This window comes from Camelina sativa, chromosome 5, assembly GCF_000633955.1.
Source record: "Camelina sativa cultivar DH55 chromosome 5, Cs, whole genome shotgun sequence".
Taxonomy (NCBI): Eukaryota; Viridiplantae; Streptophyta; class Magnoliopsida; order Brassicales; family Brassicaceae; genus Camelina; species Camelina sativa.
Window position 1 is genome coordinate 3,195,372 of NC_025689.1, and position 18,324 is coordinate 3,213,695.

The 18,324-nt window shown below is 36.2% G+C and overlaps 4 protein-coding genes across 8 annotated transcripts; 2 read left to right on the forward strand and 2 right to left on the reverse strand.

Annotated features, from left to right (window-relative positions):
• LOC104785205 (polygalacturonase ADPG2) lies at positions 48-2,526 on the reverse strand. Its single transcript, XM_010510373.1, has 9 exons — positions 2,168-2,526; positions 1,947-2,078; positions 1,672-1,842; positions 1,576-1,596; positions 1,261-1,468; positions 1,023-1,104; positions 802-910; positions 583-696; positions 48-490 (listed from the first exon to the last, which is right to left on the reverse strand). Exons 1-9 carry the CDS (start codon positions 2,408-2,410, stop codon positions 281-283), a joined length of 1,290 nt encoding a protein of 429 aa, XP_010508675.1. The 5' UTR covers positions 2,411-2,526; the 3' UTR covers positions 48-280.
• On the reverse strand, positions 6,300-9,096 carry LOC104785206 (calcium-dependent protein kinase 14-like). The gene is made up of 8 exons (XM_010510374.1): positions 8,285-9,096; positions 8,028-8,151; positions 7,790-7,933; positions 7,553-7,705; positions 7,350-7,465; positions 7,095-7,262; positions 6,782-7,012; positions 6,300-6,701 (listed from the first exon to the last, which is right to left on the reverse strand). Exons 1-8 carry the CDS (start codon positions 8,786-8,788, stop codon positions 6,546-6,548), a joined length of 1,596 nt encoding a protein of 531 aa, XP_010508676.1. The 5' UTR covers positions 8,789-9,096; the 3' UTR covers positions 6,300-6,545.
• On the forward strand, positions 9,803-17,932 carry LOC104785207 (pentatricopeptide repeat-containing protein At2g41720-like). Of its 3 annotated transcripts, XM_010510376.2 has the most exons (11): positions 9,803-10,041; positions 14,776-14,880; positions 14,957-15,129; positions 15,208-15,313; positions 15,401-16,510; positions 16,611-16,716; positions 16,808-17,012; positions 17,108-17,240; positions 17,338-17,442; positions 17,561-17,681; positions 17,783-17,931. In XM_010510376.2, the coding sequence occupies exons 2-11, from the start codon at positions 14,791-14,793 to the stop codon at positions 17,848-17,850; spliced, it is 2,217 nt and encodes a 738-aa protein (XP_010508678.1). In that variant the 5' UTR covers positions 9,803-10,041; positions 14,776-14,790; the 3' UTR covers positions 17,851-17,931. The 3 variants fall into 3 exon arrangements, with proteins under 3 accessions (XP_010508678.1, XP_010508679.1, XP_010508677.1); XM_010510377.2 differs by lacking the exon at positions 14,776-14,880 and having other exon boundaries at positions 9,803-10,107; XM_010510375.2 differs by lacking the exon at positions 9,803-10,041 and having other exon boundaries at positions 14,499-14,880; positions 17,783-17,932.
• On the forward strand, positions 10,114-14,064 carry LOC104785208. 3 transcript variants are annotated; one of them, XM_010510378.2, is made up of 18 exons: positions 10,114-10,461; positions 10,700-10,742; positions 10,833-10,876; positions 10,963-11,062; positions 11,149-11,193; positions 11,284-11,354; positions 11,566-11,608; positions 11,705-11,784; positions 11,879-12,020; positions 12,122-12,363; positions 12,600-12,642; positions 12,748-12,791; positions 12,879-12,978; positions 13,066-13,089; positions 13,180-13,229; positions 13,355-13,435; positions 13,515-13,656; positions 13,748-14,064. In XM_010510378.2, the coding sequence occupies exons 1-18, from the start codon at positions 10,397-10,399 to the stop codon at positions 13,763-13,765; spliced, it is 1,377 nt and encodes a 458-aa protein (XP_010508680.1). In that variant the 5' UTR covers positions 10,114-10,396; the 3' UTR covers positions 13,766-14,064. The 3 variants fall into 3 exon arrangements, with proteins under 3 accessions (XP_010508680.1, XP_010508681.1, XP_010508682.1); XM_010510379.2 differs by having other exon boundaries at positions 13,361-13,435; XM_010510380.2 differs by lacking the exon at positions 13,748-14,064 and having other exon boundaries at positions 13,579-13,657.

An 18,324-nucleotide genomic window follows, 5' to 3' on the forward strand; every position in this document is an offset into this window, starting at 1 on the left:
TAATGTAATGTCATATATATTAATAACACGATAAGGTCCATTTAAAAGAATGTATTCCTTTTATTCATTAGGGTACAAGTAATACAATATCTATGTATTCCTCCTATGCTATACTATAATTCATAGTGAATACAATATCATTCAATTCATTGTTCATGTATCATGTATGTATCCACAAGTATATCTATATATATATCATACGTTTTGTATACTTTGTAATCTATTTGTATTTATGTATATATATTATCTATGTATGTGTTTGGGTAATGGATCTAATTAATTAAGTGGAGTTGCATTGAGGCAGAACAGCTCCTTTATCAACCACATTGGCATTGCTGCAAGTTGCTTTCCCTCCCTTTATGTTCACTTTGTCAAGCACAATCCCTTGGCATGGATAGTTTTTGCTGCAATTAAACGTTATTGCCATGTCTGATGCGCTTGTGCCGCTTATGTTTCGGTACACCACATTCTTCACTTGGACCGCAGATTTCTGAAAACATGTGTAAAAAATGATTAGCTAGATCCAACAATGTCTATTACTATGATATGAATGTTGGAAGATTTGGTCAGATTAGAGTGAACCTGTGAAGTGCATTTACTCTTGTCACAATATTCTTGGTCGATTATGATAGGATTCTTCACATTGTCCATCTGGATGTTCTGAAAGACAATGTTGCTAGCAGTTCCTGAGCCTCCCTGAAATGGATCGGATTAGATTAAATTTTCAAATCAATAACAAAAAGTAGGGCATAATTTGAGAGTTTAGTTAAAATTGAAGGGCTAGTTTGTGACTTCTCTCACCTGGTAAGTTTTGATTCTAACTCCATTGTCTGTACCGGAAAGCTTAGCACCATCCACTGTCACGCCTGAGACAAATGCCTTTGAGTTGTCATCTCCTAAGCTTCCAATGCTGCTCATATTTCAAAAAGAATAATTAGATTTGCAATTTTTATATGAATATTTACAAATGGTTATAAGAAAAGATATTTTAGTGTATACAAAAAATAACAATTCTTTGATACCTGATTCCGTGACCAGGACCGCAAGTTATGTCATTTATTTGAACATTTTGTGATCCACTTTCAATAGATATGCAATCATCGCCTGATTAAGAAAGCAACCATTAAGTAACTTGTTTTAGATAAATCCCCGTAAATCATGATAAAGCCCTTAAATTTAGCTTCCTTGATATGCAAGCAACTCTTTATAAAATCACAAACGAAATAATGAAAAGATGATGTCAATTGATACACTAATAACCTGTTCCAATGATGGAGTTGGAGACTCTAATGTTTTGGGTGTTTGTGATATGGATACCATCAGTGTTAGGACTATCGGCAGGTGCAGTTACCACCACATTAGAGACCTGAACGTTGGAGCATTTCTCAATCGAAATCTGAATCTGTTGCGCATTTCTCACCCTCAGATTATTCACTCTCAAGTTCTTCGAGTTGTAGAAAGTAAGAGCCTGCATATAAGCAATTTATACGAAAAAATACATATGTCCAATTATGATAAAAATATCAACATTATTTTTTTAGAAAAAGAAAAAAAACAATATATGTTTCAACGTACCGTGGGAGCCTTTGTGCATGGCTGCATATATGACAAAAGAGTGTTAATAACTCGATTTATATTTAAGGATTACATGTAGATGAACATTACACACACCTTAGCTTTGTTCCGTTTGCATGAGTTTTCCCACCACGTTTCGCCGTTTCCGTCCACAGCCCCAGTGGCGCCGCCCTCAACAGATAGATCGTTAACATTGTCAAACGTTATCCATTTGGATATATCTTTGTAATCCGATCGTTTTTGAGATGCCGATAACGTCCCGAAGATCTGCCGTTCCATCCACCAAACGCTTAGTTTTAATAACCACATACATATATGATCATGTATTATCATTTTTAGTTAGCAAATAACAGTTTTTTTTTTGTAATTACCTGAACGGTAAGAATAGATTTGCATGGACCAGTTAACTGAATAGACTTAAGGAGATAAGTATTCTCTTTAGTAACTAAGAGATTAACAGCTCCACTTGAAGAACATGCTTTTTTCCACGCATTCACGAACGCCTAATCAATGCATGACATGGATCATTAATTAGTACTAAAAACAGTTTTACATGCTAATTAAAAAGTGTTTTATGTGTATATGAATATGCCTGCGTGTCATCAGTTATTCCATCTCCTTTAGCTCCAAAGTCAGAAACACTAACGGTGGTTGGAGTTCGCAAAGAAGCTCTTACAAAGCTTTTCAAGCCCGTTATGTCATCTCTTCGCTTGATGAAGCTATTTTTGTAAGAATGATCATATCGACTAACGCTGATTCTTGAAGCTTCACACCATGAAAGCATCAAAAGAACCCATAATATGAAAACGGTAACACCTTTGGAACAACGGGCCATTGAGGTTGGTATATAAGGAAAATGGGTATTTTTTATTTTTCTTTTGGGGAAAGGATTGTGTGTTGTTTTGTTTGGGGTAGGTTAAGAATGTTTGATGTTTGAGATTCTTGTCTTTGTGTTGCTTTGTTTTTTAAATTGGAGAAGTGTGGATGTACATGTATTTATAGGCAAATCAGACGGAACGTTAAATGTTAGGTTTCTTGAATGAGTTCGAGGTATGGAGTGAAATTGAGATTGTCACGTAAACATTACTTTTCGCATCGATATTTTATTTTATTTTTTCCTTCAGAGTTTCATATTTTTACTCTCTCTCTCTCTCCATTGTTTTAAAATAAATTTTATTTCAAGATTTCGTTGTCTCTTAGCGAGACCATGCTTATCGTATTTTCTGCAAGAAACATCGCTTAATGATTTAAGGTGATTGAATTTATTTTCTCCTTTTTTCTTCATACAGTCTTATCTAGATTGATTATTGGTTAGATTGACTAAGAGCAGTACTCTCTTCGGATTTTTATTCCAAGAAATTATGTATCATAATGGGTAGTAAAGAAAACAATCAAACATGATAACATTAAGATATATAGTTGTTATTTTAATCTTCAAAACATGTATAATGTATTTGTGCCGTATGATGATTACACAACTTTGTCGCTAATCTCCTATAAAATTTACGTACGTGCCAAATAATATACAAGAGATGTAACAACAATACGTACCACATAATACGAAATAAGCAGTTTTTTGTTAGGATAGTCGTAATTTCGTGTACTAGGAAGATATGCGTAATTTTAGTAAAGAAAAACCGAACTTTATATGTTCGTGAAGGTTCGTTCAGTTGAAAATGGCGATAACTAACCCTCCCTTCACGTGACCGCCGCAATTTCTTCCTTCTTCGTCTCATTGGTTATCCGTTATTGTAATATATAAAATTTGGCGTCTATATTGTCAAAACAGCCACGTCGTATTAGACTTTTTGTTTGTTTGTTTGCTTGTCAAGTCGGATCGTAATTGAATACTAAAATGCATATTTTTATTTTGTTCATCCCATCACCCACGTAAGTCGGTTTATTAATAATGCATGGATATGAATCTGACCTCACACCACACAAATAAAAAAAGTAGCAAAAGACATAACTACATTATATTTGGGGAATTCTCATTAAAAACGAAGACAAACAAAGAAAACGAAGACATGCAATCCCATTTTTTTTAAAACAATGCACATGAAGACTTTGTAGGAAGCTACTTATCCTATTATTATTTTCGCTTAAGCATGTTTAACTGCAAAATGTTGATAGAATCCGATGTATTAGCCATTATATTTTCTTGCATGCTCTAAGTACGTCAAACTACTAGCGAACCACACGCATAGCCGTATGGGAAGCAAAGTTAGGCTATGCAAGTGAGACTTAATTAGGGAGAGTTAAGCACATGTGTCTCCCGTTGAACATTAATTTTAATTTGTGCCGTGGTCGATATTTCATATTAACACGTGGTCAGAATTTCAAAGTGTGTTTCACACATGATTGAGCAGTAAAAGTTAAAAAACCCCTTTTCGTGTTTCTTCTAGAAAAGCAAGAATCATACGTGAACCCTTAAAATTCGTAACAAGTTCTAATCGGACTTTTAATATTCCAACAAAACAGTTTCATTTTATAACATAAACGAAACTCTCTTAAACAAAAAAGTTTGACTTACGGATTTTATTATTTTTAAAAAGAAAGTCCTCATTAAACTAACTACAATACGAACTTCCCTCAATCAACGGGAAAGACTAGTGCCCATCCATATCGTTCTGAGTAAAAACTAGATTAACGTAACGTACGAAAGGTAATTAAATTATCGACTAAAATAGTATATAATTTGACCTTTCAATATGATTAGATGGAATAAAAACGAAGTATATATAAAAAAAAAAAAGTATACAAATACATCAAACGGATAAATATAGGGCATGTCACATGTGTGAAGCTTGCTTGAGAGACACAAAGGTATGGACGAGAGCACTGGGAAATTTTCCTAGTTGTTTTAAAACTCTCCTTGATTGTAGGTTCCTGTTCATACTTAGAATTTCTGAAATTTTCGTTGGTTAGGATTTCATTTACATATTATTCTTTTGCAGTATTTTTCTCTTTTTAATTTACCTCTAAGGTCTTAAAATTAATTTTAGGAATTATAATTCGATCCTTTGAGTTGTAGAGTCTTTGTTTTGTATATTATCGAGGAAACCAATACTGTTTTAAGTTTTAAATTTATTTACAATGGCTATATTTCGAGATGAATTTCTATCTTTAGCACAAATTTGTTACATTTTCTAAAAATTGGATTTGAAATCTACCGTGACACAAAAGCTGTATAGTACCGTGATATATACTTCAAAAGAAAAAGAAAAAAAAAGAAGAGTAAAGACATTTACTTTTAAATTTGATTAGTCATGTATTCATCAAACTTTGCATTTTATTGTGACGTGAAAACTCCATATATATATTGATTTAGAAATAGGCCTTTGCCATGAAGAGAAGCCATTTCGGCACCGAGTATAATTAATTGTGTTGTTACATATTATAAAATAAAATAAAATAATCAGCACGTGCGAAACGTAAAATAAAGAAATAGAAAATCTATAACATAAGAATACCTCCATAATAATACATAACACTATATATCGTCAAAAAAAAAAAAAAATACATAACACTATATATTTGTTATGTCATAGTCTTTGTTGCACAAGTAAGTTTTTATGCAACAACCAAAAGTAATATGATAATTCACATTTGCGTTGGCATTTGGATAAGGATCTATATACATCCAATTACTCTGTCCATGCATATATGGATATGCACAGAAAACGGCATTTATCTGTATCGTCGTAGAATATTCTAAATATGGAATTTCAAATAGAATCATTTACTGGTCCAAATGTATAGTTGAATTCTTTAATCGGTTTTGTTATAATAATAGAAAAACCTTGTTCGTACGTGCACATAATAAGAGAAAAAGCTCATGAGTAACATAAATTTTGAATTTATTAGATAGAACCCAAAAAAAAAAAATTGATTAGAAGATATTATCATCAAATTTAGCTGCCTAGCTATGGCTATGCATAATATTGCAATAATATTTCGAATTTCATAATTTTTTTACTTAAACACAAAAATCAGAAAGACATCAATAATTTGGTTTTAAGTGTGGTTCATACATATCATAGTTCGGTTGATATATATAAAAAAAAAATCATAGTTCTTGTCATCTTGTACTAACTGTTCTATATAACAAATAGCAAAAATTAAAATAAAACTTTTCTCTGACATATATTTCAAAACAGATAAATGCCCATAAGAGTTGTGGAAGAGGTGTTGTGTACAACTATTTAAATATTTTTATATCTAAAGAGATGTGTCTGTTAAATTAGTTGGTACGGAAATTATGGAATGACCACAAATCACAAAATCACAATTGCATCCCCTAAATCGCATTCACACGGCATGTTGTGGATATGTGCATAGTGCCAAGGAATTGAGTTGATCAGATGACTATGATAATATTCTTTTGGAAATTAAATTGCATCAGGTGTTCTATTCCGTTACTATTTCTAATTTTCTATTCCGTTATTAAGTACATACAATTTTCTCTTATGTATTTTGCCAACTTTATGGAAGGTATAGGAAATAAACCGAAACCAACGTAATTGTCGTCAATTTAGAGCAAACAAAAAAAAAACGAAGAAAATTCACTAGAAACAAAACATAAGTGATGATCTTCATGTTATCTACATACAATTAGTTCTGTTTCGATCAGAAAGCAGATCATATAATATGCTAAATAGTAATAAAAAAATAATGAAAATAACACAATTCACATGAAACAAAAAATAATTAATGATCTTCATTTTTCTCACATACAATTAAATTAATATACACAAACGGGCTTCTCCTGATCACATGATCGATCATTCAACAGTATAAAGGCCTAAAGCTTAGTTGGTACCCGTTGAAACCAACAACAAGTTGTAACTTGTAAGTGAAGAAAAAAACACCAAAAAGAAAGAACAAATATATATACCTTCCCTTTGATATAGATTCAATCCAATCTTCTGCGACTGATGGATAAGTATCTTTGTCGCAGATTCCAAGCTCTACTTTGTATCTCCATTAGACTGCAAGGAACCATCTTTCATCAACTTAATACTAAGACACTTAAATTGGTCCCTTGAGTACTGCCTTGAAGCTTTTCTCCAATCTGTTCCCGTTTTCATCATAGTTGCAAACTCTTCATAACTTATTTTTCCATCCTGTAGAAATTTCCGGTTCAAAGACATTCAAATTTTTAGCCTTTTAATGCACTTTTTTTTTAAGAGAAGTGTCTACTAACCTTATTGGTATCAACATCAAGGATAATAGCCTCAACAACTTCTTCACTAGTAGTATCAACATTATCTGCCAAAGCATCTCTTAACTCCTCTATTTCGATATAACCACTCTTGTTTTGATCAAAAAACGTAAAGGCTGTCTTTAAGTGCTTGTCATTGCCTAACTTCCTGATGTGTACCGATATGGCTACAAATTCATTGACGTCTAAGTAACCATCTTTATCAACATCTCCCTGTTAAAACAGAACAGCTAGAGTCGATGCATTTTTTTGCATGTGAAACTTTGATTCAGTAACTACTTAATTGATAGCTTACCGCGTCCATCAATATTTGAATGTCATCTTGAGGAACAACAATCCCGAGTTTCTTCAATCCGATTCCTAGCTCGTTGATGGTAATTTTTCCTCTATTGCTTGTGTCCATTACTTGGAATCTTTCTTTTATGCAAGATGTTTCTTCTACTGATAGATGCTCAGCAATAACCTATGGAAGGAAAAGTAATAAATCTCAAGCTCCTTCCAACCGCCAAATACAAATTTAGACTATATAAAAAAAAATTAGTACACATACCCTGAGTGCTCTTTTCTTGAGCTTGTTCATAACAGAGAACTGTTGAAGCCTTGCTCTTACGGTTTCACCCAATGATACATTTGGAGCATTCTTACCATTCTGTATCCACGGATGATCTGTAAACAAAAGATGATTGAGTATCTTAACAATGATTACAAATGAGGAAGAAAATACACTATTGCATTTGAAAGCAGAGATGATACCAAGAACTTGTTGAGCTGTAAGACGACGCCTTGGATCAGGATGAAGCATCTTCTTTATCAGATCTTTTGCATTTTCAGAAACTTTGGGCCAGGGGTCTCTTCTGAAATCAACTACAGATTTAAGAATAGCTTTTGCGACTCCATGTTCGGTTTCTGCAAACAAACAAGATCGCAAAAAGGTGTCATTACCTTTGTAAGAATTCTATAAAAACAAACACAAAAAAAACAAAACTAAACCTGCCCAAAAAGGTGGAACACCACATAGCAATATATAAAGAATCACGCCTGCACTCCAAATGTCAATTTCTGGTCCATAACTCCTCCTTAATACCTCGGGAGCCATGTAGTAAGGACTCCCAACGATTTCGTTAAATCTCTCGCCTACAAACAAAACACTAATGGTTAAAGATTGCTTCCAACACCGCAAATTAATCAAGCAGCCTTTCTCAATCCCTTAATGATGATAATACATCACCTGGTTTAAAGAAAACAGAGAGACCAAAATCAATAGTCTTCAAAGATGCAGATTCCTTCTTGTTTGCAAACAAGAAGTTCTCAGGTTTTAGGTCTCTATGCATTACTCCATGCTTATGACACATCTGCAACACACATTTAATAAGGCCACATTACCCCCTCACATAAACACAAAAAATCGAAAACGTGCCTTTCAAGCAATGTTAAAGATCAATAATGTCCAAACAAAGTTTTCATACAACAAAACCCTACACAAACCTGAACGACCTCCATGATTGTCGTAATAACCGAAGCTGCACCTCTCTCCGTATAATGCCCTCTAGACACAATCCTATCGAAAAGCTCACCGCCTTCACAAAGCTCCATAACCAAATGAACAGCTTTATCATCCTCATACGTCTCTTTCAAGGCAACAATATTAGGATGTTCAGGCATATGCCTCATGATCTCAACTTCTCTCTTGACATCCTCTATATCAATAGACGTTTTCAGCTTCTTCTTTAAGATCGATTTGCATGCGAAAACCTCACCGGTCTCGATCTCGGTACATAGATACGTGACACCAAACTCTCCTCGACCTAGCTCACGACCCAATTTGTATTTATGTTTGATCTCGTTACCCGTTGGTTCTTTCAGCACGGTAAGCTTAAGACCATCGTGGTTGTTACCGTAATCGTTTGAGAAAGGATTTGACAATTTAAAACCTTTCTTTTGTTTATCATTTAGAATCAATGATCCTGCTGTTCCACAACAATTTCCCATTAATACCAATCAATTAAACTAAACCGATAAAAACCTTCTTGAAATTGTGAAAGGAGGAACAAGAACCCTAGGAAAACGAGAAAGAAAAGCAAGTAGGAGAAATGGAATCAAAGGATCTTTGACTTGGAATCAGAGAAGACGAAGCGAATCATATCAAAAGGTTCTTGTTGTTCTTCAAATTTGAAGAAAGTTTAATTTTTTTTTAGAAAGTTTAAAAGTGAAAATTACAGAGAGATATGGAAGGAAAAAAAAAGAAAAAAAGAAAGCACAAATCTCTTCCCTCCCTAATCTCTCTGTATTTTCTTGTTATCCTGATTTCTGTTTTTTTTTTTTTTAAATCAGATATGTCTTACTTTAATAATTTATTTTTAGGGTTTCGTTTTTCTCGTGATGTCCAAGCAAATCTGAAACTTCCCTAAATTTAAAAAACAAATCCTTTTAGTAGTATATATGAGGAGAACATTGACTCAATGAGAAAACAAAAATTTTGCTTTTATTTTATTTAGTATATGACATATTTTTTAATTTTTTTTTAAAAAAAATTTTGTTTGTCAAAAAGCTATATAACAAGCTAGAGTAAAACTTCGTAAAGGGAAAAGAAATCTTTTAACCAATCTTTTTGGTTAAAAACACTGATTTAACAATACATTAATAAAATAAAATAAGTACATACAGCTAAATATATATATATATATGGTTTTATTCAAGTGATATCAAAATTCGATTTATTCTAGCGATCGAACCTGTGTTCTTGGTATTATGTGGACCGATCAGTCAATTTGTTGTTGGTTCGGATTAACGAGAGAGAGAGAGACATTCAGACAAGATCAATATGGCTACCATTATTAATTAACATCCAAACAATTCTACAAAAATCACAAATCTTGGAGCCGTGAATATTAATGGGCCGAAAACATCGTAGATGGGCTTTTAAGGCCCGTAGTCGTGAGTGTAATGTTATCTCTTTTGTCCACCGAAGATCTCTCTCTCTCTACCTTCAACGTTTTGCTTTAATGGCTACCGTTACCAATTTCAAGCTCGTCACTCCGCCGGAATCTTCCCGCGCCGATAAGCCGGGAGCTACAAAGGCCTCTGACGCATTCCAAGAGAAGAAATCTGTGTCTGTGAATTACGACCGAGGTGAGCATGAGGTCTCGGTCCGCGTCGGCGGGTTCAGGAAAGCTGATATTCCGAGACGTTACCGACTTCGGGTTGAGAACGACCGGTTTCAGAAAGATTGGAGTGTATCGGAAGTTGTGGACCGTCTTATTTCTCTCAATCGTTGGTTTGCTAGGAAGAATTTCCCGGTTCTTATCAGGGTATGTCTCGATTTTGATTGCAAGTGAAATTACTCACAGTTGTGTGTTCATGTAAACCGAAGAAATCGAACCGAAACCAAACCGAAGGGAGTTTTGTGATGATTTAAGAAATTTGTTAATTTAAGAAATTTGTTTTTGTGATGAAAATGGAAAATCAATCACATTCAAAAGAAGTCGTTTAGGGAGGTACATTATTAGGGTTTAGTGATTACCCAAATTGTGTGCTCGTGTTCTTCAATCTCCTTAATCGAGTCATCTTTTTTTTTGCGAATTCTTCTCTTTGCTGAGGATGGATATGGGGCGAGAGAAGAAGATGAGAGTGCTCTGCAAGTTCTGCGAGTGCTCCGGAAGCAGGTAAACTCGACTCGTTTCTAGGGTTTGAATGAGTTCTATGACTTTACAGACTCTAGCCACTACTCAGATGCTGAATCAATCTTGAGTTATAAATTCCATGTTTCGTTTCCTTGGTTTAGCTATTACTGATTTTGAGAAATCTTCTAGCTCTAAGGTTCTGAGTTATAGTCTGTTGTTGGTTGGTTCGTGGAGCATAAGCTTTGATCGATCATCTAACCAAATTCTTCTGGCTTTACAGATTTGTTGAACCAAGGCCAAACGGACAAGATCAGGAAGCATCGGTATGTACACTCACCATACCCTGTTGTACTACTGTATATGTATTTTCTGTTTTTTTTTGCTCACATATCGTTTTCATGCTGCTTCTCCAGTCTTCTATGGAGAGGGAAATTAGTAGACTACGCCTTTTGACCAGGTTTAACTCATTACAGATTTCCCATTTCTTCTTCTTTGATTCTTTTCTTTCCCTTTCGATTTTAGTTCAGATTTGTTTTTCTACAGGAGAATGACCGGTAAGGATCTTGATGGTCTGAGTTATGCCGAGCTTCGCTTACTTGAAAGCCAGTTAAGGGATGCACTTCTCATTGTGAAGAACCAAAAGGTGATAAATGAGAAATTACTTACTTCTTTGCACTCTTCACCTGGAAAATCTTGCAATTCTCAAACTGCTTGTTTTTGCCATTTCAGGAGAAAGTAAAGCTGCTAGAAGATGAAAGGCTGTGCAAACAAGAGGTTAAGATTTTATATCATAGACAGTACTATCAATCTTTGAGGCTTTCTTCCTCCTTCGATATTCACTCAAACAGCTTACAAATTTTGCAGAAGAAGGGAGCAAAGGTCAAAGATGGCTTCGGTAGAGAGCTCTCTGTTCCTTACACATCCTCTGGTAGCAGGTAGTCTCTTGGCCTTGTTAATTCGCTCTGTTGGTTTTGGTATTAAAACCGATTTGTATTGGTACCTAATTTAGCTCTTGCCTAGTTGCCTAGATCGGATTTTTACTTTTTTTCTTTGGCCTAGCTCTAGTATTGATTTCGTCATGCCTGCTTAGTCTTTTGCTTCTGACCTCCTTTGAACCAATTGTTTTCTCCTGGGCGTATTGTGCAGCTCTGAAGATAGGCCACAAAAGCCAGATGATGTAATACCAGAGGTACATACACACCTCTCTCTCTTCTTATCTCACATTGCACTCTTCTCTTCTTATCTCACATTGCGCTATTCACTAATACTTCTATTACTGTTGCAGATGAGAACACAGAAGGCATTTGAGAGAAGAATGTTTGAATCCCCGCAGATGGAGTTCGAGCGGCTCTGGATTTTCAAAGAGTAAGACTCAGTTTGCATATCCTCCCATTTCCTGAAACTGTTAATTCTTTTAATTCTTTGACCCTTACTTTTTTTCTTTTATCCATACTCTCAGGAGAATGAATGGAAGAAATCTAGATGGAATGACGCTCCACGAAGTGGTCTTACTTGAAATTCAGATATACGATGGTTTAAAGAGAGTGCGGTTCCAGTCGATGAGACCACGAATGGAAGAACTTGCGAGGCAACTCAAAGAGGTAGTAAATATGTTATGTATATGTCTTAGTCTTAGGTAGTAAATCTTGATTGTTTCTTCCCTTGTCTGACTTTTTATTCGTTTGTTCGCCACAACAACAAGGAGACGATGTCTTTGTTAGCTAAGCAGGAGACATGTTTGTTGGCTAACGGCAGTGGCAAGGATGACCGCCATCGAGACATTTCCCTGCGACTTTTTTCCGTTTCAAGAAAGCTTAGGAGATTCCAAAACCGTTGTCACCGGAAGGACATGCCAGAGAAGAAGATGAGTGTGCTGAGGATTGATATGGGGCGAGAGAAGAAGATGAGTGTGCTCTGCAATTTCTGCGAGTGCTCCGGCAGCAGGTAAACTCGACTTGGTTCTATGGTTTCAATTAGTTCTATGACTTACAGATTATAGCCATTACTCAGATGCTAAATCAATCTGAATTATAAATTCCCTGTTTCGATTCCTAGGTTTAGCTATTACTGTTTTTGAGAAAGTCTACGAAATCCTCTAGCTCTAAGGTTCTGAGCTGTTGGTTGGTTCATCGAACATAAGCTTCGATCGATCATCTAACCAACTTCTTCTGTCTTTACAGATTTGTTGAACTAAGACCACGCGGACAAGATCAGGAAGCATCGGTATGTACACACCATACCCTTGTTGTTCTATGATGGAGTTTTTATCTCTCTGTATATGTATTTTCTGTTTTTTGCTCACATATCGTTTTCACGCTGCTTCTCCAGTCTTCTATGGGGAGGGAACTTAGTAGACTACGCTTTTTGACCAGGTTTAACTCATTTCACATCTCCCATTTCCCATTTCTTTGATTCTTTCTTTCCCTTTCCATTGTGGTTCAGATTTTGTTTTTCTACAGGAGAATGACCGGTAAGGATCTTGATGGTCTGAATTATGCCGAGCTTAGCTTACTTCAAAGCCAGTTAACGGATGCACTTCTCATTGTGAAGAACCATAAGGTGATTGATGAGAAATTACTTACTTCTTTGCACTCCTCACCTGGAAAATCTTGCAATTCTCAACCTGCTTGTTTTTTGCCATTTCAGGAGAAAGTAAAGCTGCTACAAGAGGTTAAGATTTTATATCATAGACAGTACTATCAATCTTTGAGGCTTTCTTCCTCCTTCGATATTCACTCAAACAGCTTACAAATTTTGCAGAAGAAGTCAGCAGAGTTCAAAGATGGCTTCGGGAGATCCTCTGGTAGCAGGTAGTCTCTTGGCCTTGTTAATTCGCTCTGTTGGTTTTGGTATTAAAACCGATTTGCATTGGTACCTAATTTAGCTCTTGCCTAGTTGCCTAGATGGGATTTTTACTTTTTTTTCTTTGGCCTAGCTCTAGAAAACAGGAGGCATTTGAGAGAAGAATGTGTGAATCCCCGCAGATGGAGTTCGAGCGGCTCTGGATTTTGAATGAGTAAGACTCAGTTTGCACATCCTCCCATTTCCTGAAACTCTTAGACCCTTAACTGTTTTTCTCTTATCCATACTCTCAGGAGAATGAATGGAAGAAATCTAGATGGAATGACGTTAGAAGAACTGTTCATACTTGAATTGCAGATATACGATGGTATAGAGATTGTGCTGGACCAAAAGATGAGACCACGAATGGAAGAACTTGCTAGGCAACTCAAAGAGGTAGTAAATATGTCTTAGCTTAGGTAGTAAATCTAGACTGTTTCTTCCCTTGTCTGACTTTTTTTATTTGTTTGTTCGCCACGACAACAAGGAGAAATGTCTTCGTTAGCTGAGCATCGAGACATGTTTGTTGGATAAAGGCAGTGTGGCAAGGATGACCGCCATCGAGACATTTCCCTGGGAATTCTTTCCGTTTCAAGAAAGCTCAGGAGATTCCAAAACCCTTCAACCAGAGTTTAGTTTGCTGTTATTATTGGTGAATTAGTATGTAATGACTTTGGATTTATGCAAATTTTGTTTTAAACATAAACATCATCATTCATCAGATAACAACAAACACTAAATGTGCTTTAGTAGAACTAGCACCAAACTATTTGTTGAGTTGGTTTTGTTGCAAACTGGCTCCGCGTCTCCTACTTTTGGTACCTTGTCAATGGTATGATACGATACGACCCACGTTGTTGACTTGTCCCCGATACCATGAAAACACTAAATAAGGTGCGGTAAACATCTCCAAGATTAATATTATATTCTGTCTCTCGTTTGTTTTTATTGGCATTTACAGTGACTACATGAGGATTAAAAAAGTCTGTTCAAACACGTTTAAAAAATCATTTGTCGTTCTTTTGTCTATATTTTACTACTAATTTTTGCCTAATTTTTTTTTTTTGGTGTGACTAATTTTAGCCTAATTAAACTTATGTTTGATACTATATTAAGCTTAGTATTAAAATCAATGAATATTAATGGGCCGAAAACATCGTAGATGGGCTTTTAAGGTCCGTAGCCGTGAGTGTAAATGTTATCCCTTTTATCCACCGAAGAGCTCTCTCTCTCTCTCTCTCTCTCTCTCTCTCTACCTTCCTCGTTTGGCTGTTAATGGCTACCGTTACCAATTTCAAGCTCGTCACTCCGCCGGAATCTTCCCGCGCCGATAAGCCGGGAGCTACGAAGGCCTCTGAAGCATTCCAGGAGAAGAAATCTGTGTCTGTGAACTACGACCGAGGTGAGCATGAGGTCTCAGTCCGCGTCGGCGGGTTCAGGAAAGCTGATATTCCGAGACGTTACCGACTTCGGGTTGAGAACGACCGGTTTCAGAAAGATTGGAGTGTATCAGAGGTTGTGGACCGGCTTATGGCTCTCAATCGTTGGGAAGAAGTTGATGGCGTTCTCAATTCCTGGGTCGGCCGGTTTGCTAGGAGGAATTTCCCGGTTCTTATCAGGGTATGTCTCGATTTTGATTGGTCTTTCAGTGATGAAATTGAGCTTAGTGGAGTTTGAATTTTGTAACTTATTGCAGGAGCTTAGTAGAAGAGGGTGTATCGAGCTTTGTGTGAATGTCTTCAAGTGGATGAAGATTCAGAAGAACTACTCTGCAAGGAATGATATATACAATATGATGATTAGGCTTCATGCTAGACATAATTGGGTTGATCAGGCTCGTGGTCTCTTCTTTGAAATGCAGAAATGGAGGTTTGTTTTCATCTGAAATTGTTCTTATTGGAACATTATGGAGATAAGTTTAGTGGGAACGTTATGCTATGTGTGTAGCTGCAAACCGGATGCTGAGACGTATGATGCTCTTATCAATGCCCATGGTCGAGCTGGTCAGTGGCGCTGGGCTATGAATCTTATGGATGACATGTTACGAGCAGCTGTGTGTAAACTTTACTCTTTTTTTTCCTCACAGTTTGCCTTGTCAGTGTTGCTTAAATACGGTTTTGATCCTTTTCTGGTTTTGCAGATCGCTCCTAGTCGTTCAACCTACAATAATCTGATCAATGCTTGTGGTTCTAGTGGAAACTGGAGAGAGGCTTTGGAAGTATGCATGAAAATGACAGATAACGGAGTTGGACCGGATTTGGTCACTCACAACATTGTGTTGTCAGCATACAAGAGTGGTCGTCAGTATTCAAAAGCGCTATCTTATTTTGAGCTTATGAACGGAGCTAAAGTTCGTCCGGATACCACCACGTTTAACATCATTATATATTGCCTTTCAAAGCTTGGTCAAAGTAGCCAAGCCCTTGATGTATTCAATTCCATGAGGGAAAAGAGATCTGAATGCCGACCTGATGTCGTGACATTTACGAGCATTATGCATTTATACTCTGTCACGGGAGAGATAGAAAACTGCAGGGCCGTGTTCGAAGCAATGCTTGCAGAAGGTCTGAAACCTAATATTGTTTCCTTTAATGCCTTAATGGGTGCCTACGCCGTTCATGGAATGAGTGATAATGCTCTCTCAGTTTTTGAAGAAATAAAGCGGAATGGTATTATCCCAGACGTGGTCTCTTATACAAGCTTGCTCAATTCTTATGGAAGATCACGTCAACCTGGAAAGGCAAAGGAGGTATTCCTCATGATGAGGAAGGAAAGGAGAAAGCCTAATGTTGTTACCTACAATGCATTGATTGATGCTTATGGGTCTAATGGGTTTCTACCTGAAGCTGTGGAAATCTTCCGGCAGATGGAACAAGACGGCATTAAGCCAAATGTTGTTTCAGTGTGCACTCTTTTGGCTGCTTGTAGTAGGTCTAAGAAAAAAGTGAATGTTGAAACTGTACTTTCCGCAGCACAGTCGAGAGGTATCAATCTCAATACGGCAGCCTATAACTCAGCCATTGGAAGCTATATAAATGCTGCAGAACTTGAGAAAGCCATTGCATTGTATCAGACTATGAGAAAGAAGAAAGTCAAAGCTGATTCTGTTACTTTCACTATCCTTATAAGTGGTTCATGTAGGATGTCAAAATACCCTGAAGCAATTAGTTACCTGAAGGAGATGAAAGATCTCAGTATTCCATTGACTAAGGAGGTGTACTCTTCTGTTCTATGTGCTTACAGCAAACAGGCAAGTGCTTAGAGTTTGAGTTCAGCAGAAGACATGTATTCGATAGAATTCTGATTTTCGTATGGTTTGACACTGTCACTTTCTTTGTGATAATTTCCAGGGTCAAGTTACAGAAGCAGAATCCATATTTAACGAGATGAAATTGGCTGGGTGCGAACCTGATGTGATCGCGTACACTTCAATGCTCCATGCTTACAATGCTTCAGGTATATACCATGAGTGCAAGACTGTTTATAAAAACTGTAACAAAATGTGTTCCATGGATCTGAATTCTCTTGGATGGTTTTGTGTCGCCAGAAAAGTGGGGAAATGCTTGTGATCTCTTCCTGGAAATGGAAGCAAATGGAATAGAACCAGATTCTATCGCATGTTCAGCTTTGATGAGAGCTTTCAATAAGGGAGGTCAACCGTCAAATGTCTTTGTCCTGATGGATTTGATGCAGGAAAAAGAAGTCCCCTTCACTGGCGCGGTTTTCTTTGAGATTTTTTCGGCTTGTAACACGTAAGTTGTTGTTGTATGTTTAAATAAAGATTACAGTAACCTTCTCGGAAGACAGAAAGAGCAACATATCATTCCTTCTGCTTTCACCATTGCAGCTTGCAGGAATGGAAAAGAGCAATAGACCTCATCCAAATGATGGATCCGTACCTGCCATCCCTTTCTATCGGGTTAACAAATCAGATGCTGCATCTTCTCGGGAAGAGTGGTAAAGTAGAAGCAATGATGAAGGTGCAACAAACTTTTAGTTTATCTGCTAATTTCTGCCAAGTTGTTGTTTATAGAATTGAAACAAGAATTTTAACCAAACCATGTTTTTTACACGCAGCTGTTCTATAAGATTATAGCCTCTGGTGTTGAAATCAATCTCAAGACTTATGCAATACTATTGGAACAAGTTTTAGCTGTTGGAAACTGGAGGAAATACATCGAGGTAATACTGATTTCTCTCTCTCCTGCAAAATTGTTTATAATTGATAACAATGATTAATACCGAGCGAGTTCTTGCGGTTCAGAGATAAAAGTTGTCCTGGCTTTTGAATGTTTTGCAGGTTTTAGAATGGATGAGTGATGCTGGTATTCAACCATCGAACCAAATGTATCGTGACATTATCTCCTTTGGTGAAAGAAGTGCAGGGACAGAGTTCGAACCTCTAATACGCCAAAAATTGGGTGAGATGAGAGAGCAATAATACGAAAAGCAATTACTCCGTCCAATTTAGCATTTGGTGTCTCACATTTTCATGTTTTTGTTGTTAATTCTTATTACATAGAATCGCTGAGAAACAAAGGAGAAGATCCGAGTCCACTTCATAGACACGAAGGCACATTAATGTTGTAGTTTCCACTGTATGTATATTTGTCCCATTGATTATATATATATGATGTTTGTAAACTTGTAATCTCCTCTACTAATAATATATATTCGATTCAGAAAACGAAATAATTTTGGGTTTTGTAGTATTGAAAATTGTTTGGCTAAAGTTACATATTGAATTACAAATAGGATCAATGAACAAGACATTAAATTCAATTCAACCAATCATTTCAAAAAAATTTGAATTATGAATTTTAAAATGGAATGATTCGATGTGTAAGTCATTACAACGGTACCAAATATGAAGAATCAAAAATTCAGAAAACACTGTAAGCTAAGAATTGATAAACAAAACGAAAAAAAACAACAATGTGAGTGTACCATTACAAAGAATATTCCTTGGAACGAGGTGAGAGTTGGGAAACACTCCACATTAAAAATGTCAGTCATCAGGAACACCAAAAAAACAGATCACGTACACGTGGACATAATTATTAC